This window comes from Natrix helvetica, assembly GCF_964273705.1.
Source record: "Natrix helvetica genome assembly, chromosome: 3".
NCBI classification, from domain to species: Eukaryota; Metazoa; Chordata; class Lepidosauria; order Squamata; family Natricidae; genus Natrix; species Natrix helvetica.
In genome coordinates, this window is record NC_138549.1 from 135,570,624 (window position 1) to 135,577,548 (window position 6,925).

The 6,925-nt window shown below is 36.5% G+C and overlaps 1 protein-coding gene across 1 annotated transcript in view; it reads left to right on the forward strand.

Moving 5' to 3' along the window:
* Window positions 1–6,716, forward strand: part of TAFA3 (TAFA chemokine like family member 3) — a 116,297-nt gene extending 109,581 nt beyond the window's left edge. The window contains exon 6 of the mRNA XM_081947488.1: window positions 4,802–6,716. Coding sequence (XP_081803614.1) covers window positions 4,802–4,813 — 12 coding nt within the window. The 3' untranslated portion in view covers window positions 4,814–6,716. The remainder of the gene's footprint in view (window positions 1–4,801) is intronic.
* Window positions 6,717–6,925: the final 209 nt, after the last annotated feature.

Sequence of the window (6,925 nt, forward strand, 5' to 3'; positions counted from 1 at the left end):
TTAGTTCAGGTATTTTTTCCCCATCTGTCCTCCTATTATATCTGAGAAGAGTGACAAAATCAGAAGTGACAAGTGTAGTGCTGATAATAAAAGATCAGTTGTTTAGTTAAAAGAAGCATCATCCAGCTGATAGAAATTGATTTGCAGTTCTAATGGCTATTTAGAAGGAGCGTCTCTGACTAGAGCATATGAGGTTCACTCAGTATTCCAATGAAGTTCCTAAATAGATGCTGCATCTGTAAGATTTTTGCCCAGGAGCAGGTTTTCCATTCTTTTCCCCTCAATCCAGCCAAACAGTTTCCATCCTGTCACAGCTCCTCCTGTTGGAGCAATCATCTGTGACAGAGAACTACATGATTATTATTTTCATGGCTTGCTGAATACTCTGAAGAACAAGGTATAATTAAAATTTTATCAAACTCATTAGTAATTACATGTATGTCATGGTTAATCAGTTGCATAATTTTGTAATCATTGTTCATATAGTGGAGTGTAATTATTCTTCAAGCTTTGCCTGCTTTGTGCATCCATCTCCTTTACACACAAACATCCCCAAAGAATTGCTCTGTGAAACGGCAGAGTGTTTTCTTTCTTATCTTTTGCTCTCTCTTCCGATAACAAACACACACTGAAATGCTGTCTAAAAACTAAGTATCAAAGTAGATCCCATTGATTCAGGAAATCCTGATGACTAAAACTTCTATCTTCCCTCCATCAACCTTGCTTTATCTGTTACCCATTTTAATTTTACATTTTTTTTTAGTGCCAGTGTTGTATGTGTGTTCACTTTAGTTCTGAAGGTACTGTTTTGAGAATAGAAATTTTATCCTATGGTCATCTTTGCTTCTTCCTTACACAGAAAAGAATTTGCACTTCTTTATGGCATTTTCCTGAAGTGTTTTGAATGAAACATTCTAATTTATTCTAAACATTCTAACACTTTTCTAATGTTCTGCTCCATTTCCAACTAGTTGGGATCTTTTAATGGCCTTTGGAGCAATCTCTCAGCACGACTGCTGAAAACTGGTGGGCGGTTTCCTCAGTTTTGAAGTGGGAAAGAGACAGAATTGCGGCATATTTCCAAATTCCCTCCAAAACCCCAAGAAAAAAAAAAGATGAGGTATCTTTTAGCTTTACTTCCACTCACTTCACATTACCAACTTATCCAGTGTGGTCACATCTTCTCTAAAAATTATGAATGTGAAATCCTATCTACCAAAAAATTCATTCTGCCTCTAGGTCACAGGATTAGTTACAACCACTGGAAACAACAGACTGTAGCTGAGTCTTTATTAATTGGGGCATCCCAGTCATAGCTGGCAGAGATGATTGGGCTTTGGAGCATGTGCTTTCAAAGAAATTGCTGAAGTGAAGGGACAATAGAGAACCTGATACTCCCCTAGGGCAAGAGAGAAGTGCCAAGTAATGAGCAACCCGAGGAAGGCAGATAAGAATTCACCCAGGCTTGGATGCAAAACACAGCGGTCCCTCTGCTCATTTGGATTAATTGACACTCTGAGCATCCTCACCTGTTCACAGAGAACTGTTTCCTATTTTTAAATAAACCACAGTGTCACTGCATTCGTGCTCAGATGTATGGGCAATATAGAAATAATAATACCCTTGTTTCCCAAATACAGGTGAATTCTCACAATATTCAAGAGCACCACTTCTAACTAGAAAACAAATTCTGTCTCTCTTGCTCATATCACTAGTATGTGACTTCATAGCTTTCAGATGTCTATGTTTATTTTATAATTTGGCTTTCTCTGATCATCCAGTTTTTGTGTTAAAGCAAATTGTCTCCTGTTTGTTCTGTCTATTGAAATATGAGATAAAGCTGCCACTCTGCACTGGCTGGACATTTAAATTCTATGCATATAATCCCACATTAACTATAGTTTTCTACTGTGTACACATGGAAGGTTTTGTTTTTTCTTGCGATGCTCTTAGTTCACTATTTTGCAGTAGATTGGCTAAATTGTTCTTGTGAATATATCTCTTGTTTGGCATGCACATATGGCCAGGGAGAGAATTTAAATAAGAATATTTAAATGTATCCACAATTCTCATGACTGTCTTGACAGAAATCTCCACGCTTTCAGTGAAATAAATGAGAGTGGACTTTGTAATGGGTAAATGAGGTATGGAATATCTGAAGTTTCTACAGTCATCCACAGATATTATATAGCCTGATATAGTGCTAGGCTTCATGGATGTAGATTTGTCAATTTGTTAAAAAGGGAATGAGTATGACTGGAGTTAAGTGATAGGTATCCAAACATGTTTTGTCTAGGTGGTTAAAATTTGAAGCAGCTGAGCTTTACAGGTGGTTCTGATTTAGTAACCAGCAATTCAGGAATTGTTCAAGCTTGCAACTACAACTGGTAATTACAGAGTCCTCGAAGCACCAGCCGTCACAGTAATTGTGTGGTCATGTGATAGTGATTTGCAACATTCCCTATCACCTTCCCATAAGCAACTTCAATGGGGAAGCTGGCAGGAAGTTCAAAGTCATGATCATGTGAGGTCCTTGATTAATGACTGTAATTGGAGGCTGCTAGACGTGACATTCTAAATGACACATTTCCCAAATTGGGAAATTTGAGTCTCAATAACTTGTTAAATGAGGACATTTTTAATGCCAAATGTAAAGATTTGGGGCATAGCAGCTGAAACAAACTTAGGGTGGCTTAGACACACCAAATATGCTTTGTTGCACTGGTGACTTCTAGATACATGTGTTGGCTCTTCTCATGCTGTCCACAAATATCAACACCTGAAAGTTGGCCAGCAGTGCTGCTCTGGCATCTTGGCATTGACTTATGTGTTTTCTGAAAAACTGGAACAAATGTTTATCTCATCTTTATTATCTGATATAGAGAGGATCGATTCTTAAAATGATAGTGACAAATACATAAATAAAGTTGGCTTATTTTTAAATAATAATAAAGTCACTGAAATATTTAAGGTAGGTAGCACAATACCTGCATATTTCTGGCTTTTACTTTGCTCTCTCATCTGAAGTTGTAGCTGGTGAGGACTCTCTTTCCTTATTGACATTCCCATTTGAGCCACCTACAGTATGTTGTTCCCTACATTGAAAGTCCTGGCAGTGATTGTTTCTCGGTAGCAATAGAAATGGCTATTGCGGCTCATGGAGCTGACTCAGTCGCAGGACTAAGCTTCTGGGTTTTTTTTTTATCAGACACTTTGCCTTAGTGATAGAAAATTTGTTTTTCCCCCCAAATACAGGTTGACTAGGCTGGCCAAGCTAGACCAGGCAACCAGTTGAGTAAAAGAGTCAGACATAACAGGATAATAGTAGACATCATTACTCCCTCCCATGATAACATAGCTGTTATGACTAAGGTAGTTTGTTTACATTGGCCAATGGAGCTGAGGAATCTTACATTTTAGGAGTTTATTTTTTCCCTTGGAGTCGGTACTTCCCTAATCGCAGAATAAAAACTAGCTTGAATAAGAAGAGCTTTCCTATGGAGGGCATATGCTCTATAACTCTCTGAAGCTTCCACCCATGTCAGACTTAACATTAAGGAACATTGATATGGACTAATTATTGTAATAATTGGACATGTGGAATCACAGAGGTGGAAACGCTGAATTTCACCTAATTCATTAACATCCTACCAAGTAGAGTTTCTACATATTTCTGGGACTTTAATCACCCTTGTTAAATGCATATGCATTTCTATTAAAATATTTTGAGAGGCTTGCGTGGCCCTGGTTTTTCTTTTCAGACTGAACAATGTTAATGTACCTATGCTAGAGGAATTTAAACTTTTTTAAAAATGCCTTTCACTTTAACAGCTAAAAAGGTCACTTAACATAATCTTAAAATTGGAAGCCTGGAAATGCTTGAGGGCATTAAATTATAAGAAATGTTAATATTTAAGCATTTTGGAATAAATTTCGTTGCCCCCATATAAATCTCTAACATGCTCTTTTGCAATAGATCGTTCCCTTTTTCTTTTTTGGGGGGAGTTGAGACTTTTGATTCATGGGATTCTGATGGACACTTTTAAAGCAGATTGAGTTGTCTTTTATTGCTTCTCTTTGTGACTGTGCATGTAATTAAAGACATCCCTTGTGTGCATAAGACATCAGTCACCACTAAACTAGGCTGTTTGTGCAAACTACAGTGTTTGTCTACATTTGGAAGGCGATAGAGATGGGTTCACACAACATACCAACTTGCTTAACAGTCACATAGAAATATATAGGGGCTGACTCATGCAACTCACTAATCACATAGTGAGTACAGGCTGGTGTTAAAATACTTTAAATCAGAAACAAATCATATTATCACTTGTATGTTATGTAAAAACTATATAAAGGAACAAATTAATGTGGCAACTCATCTGAGTCACATCAACCTATTGTCTTAGTCCAGTAACAGTTGTTGACTTAAAAATCTATTTTTCCATCTTAATATTGACCTGGAACAATGTGTTGTCATTTTATTTTAATTTTGCTTCCAGAGAACTGATTCATAATGGAGCTAAATGGCTCTTTAGATTTGACAGAATGTGCTTCTGACCACTCAGGCACTCATATGAAAAGTGGGTCTTTCCCCAGGATAATACATCTGCACTTGGTACTTATAGTCCAATTATTGGCAGAGGTAGATTTGGTTTAATAAAGTGCTAATAGATTAACAAACTGAACCTTAGTATTATGTAACCCTTAATTGGCAAATAATATTGATATATGGGAGTATAAATCCACACCAAGATGTTAAGGTGGCAGAAGTCTCTGATACATTCTGTTCTTTTCACAGGTCACACGATAGATCTTGGAAGATCCACTGTTATCAGATGTCATCTTCATTGATATGGCCAGCGTTCCAAAAATGGCACAATACGGCTTTTGTTCAGGTGCAAGATACTTCTCGTATGCTCTGCAGAGTTGGAAATATGAGGACTTCCTTGGTACAGGATATAATGCATTTGAGGTATAGGATGACTACTTTTTATGGGCACTTTATTAATCTTCCTCAAGTTCATCTGCCTAGGGGATGGTGCTGCAGTCTGTTTCCTTTTGCAAGAATACCAAGGATTAAAAAACAGGGTTGGTATCCCTGTCTCGGCAGATATCTTGGAAATTTTTCCTTGTTTTTGAAAATAAAATATTGCATCAGCTACTGATTAAATAACTGCAGCCTCAAAGGTATTTAACTATCAATTCTACAATTCTGGGTCTTGAATGAGGTTACAACTCCCTTCTGTTCCATAATTTTTATTCCATCTCACGGATATACCTGTGAGGAGAGAGAGAAAAGCATTTATTTCTTTTCTGTTCAGTCAACTATTCTTCACTACATAGAGTCTGTAAATGGCCCCAAATGTGGGGGGGGGGAGCTTTCTTTCCTTTTAGCTGTTTTATTTTTGTCTCAAAGCTTGCTGTGTTGATTGCTAAAAGAATTTGAGACTTGAATGGATGATTCAACAGAAAATTAGGACATTTACAAATGATTTTTCAGCCAGAGTGCGGTTGGTTTCACAGATAACAGGCTTTGAAAATTTGGGTCCAAGAAACCAAACTCTGGTCTTTCAAAAAACATCATGCAGTTGTTCCAATATTTATCAAGACAGCAGACCAGATTCCTTGCCAAGGTTATGGGAAGATCTACAGTAGAGATGGAAGTTTTAAAAACTTTGATGAAAGAAATATCTTCTATTTGATTCCTACAAAAGATATTCTCCCTGACTATTCTTTCACATAGTTCAGCATTTACTTTAATCGGGCTTGTTATAGTTTAAAGTCTTTAATAACTTTAAAGTTATAAGGATAATTTGTTGGGGAAATTCTATTAAAAACTTGAGAACAAGGGAAGTATCGTCTTTCACTTTGCTGTGTTGTGCTTGGTTGAGTTTAAATTTTATTTGGAGACTTGGGTTAGTTTAATTACCACTTAGTATTAAATAAATACTTGTAAAGGACAACTGTAATGAGTACAAATCCCTCTCAGGGGCAAATTATTGTTTTTAATAATCTGTTCTTTATTAAAATAATGCTGAAATCCCTAGTTATTTTACTCCTATTTGTATTGGGGGTTGAAGGAGCATCCACTTGACTTTGGTTTATTAAGACAAAGTTTTGGAGGTTGTTTTTTTTTGCTAGGGCAAATCAAAGATATAGAACATATTGTCTCTGGCAAAATTAATGTCATATTTTGATAATCTGGCTTCCCAGTGGCAAACTATATTTAAGATCCATATAACATTTCGTAGCAAATGGAAAATTAGTTATGAGGGTGTAGACATGTTCCTTTAACATAACTCATTATTAATTTTTCTTGTTAACTATTGAAATCCACTTCCACTTTATGAGCATCTGTAAAAATGTTCCATATCTGTATCCTATTATGGCTACCTTGATTCCTGACGTTCTATTGATATAATATAGGAATGAGGCTGTAAGTATATAAATTGCAAAATAATATCCAAAGTCAATATCTAATTCCAACTAATTTAGATGAATTGGAGTATCCAGGAAGAATGTAGTGGGCAAGCAGATGCACCTTCCAAACTTCGCCTTGCCCTGTCCTGTTTTGGAGTGGCCTGGCCTCCATGCTGTGACTGTATGAACCCTCAACTTTGTTATCTCAACGTTTTTGTAACAGACTATGTTTTACTTGCTTCAGATGCTGTGTAAATACCAGACTGTGAAATATTAAAGTTCGTTTTAATCTCTGCAAGGCAATTCATTTGGTTTTTATTTTTTTTCCAACCCAATGGAAAATTAGACAGAACCTTTGTAAGGCAAGTTTGGATTTCCACCAGGAAACTAAAATGAATGGAATCAAGATGCCTGGGACAAGCTGGCAAGAAAAAGATCAAGTTGAAAAATAAGCATTACCAGGCAAAGGCTGAGAAGGAAAAAAAATCTAGAAAATATCTCG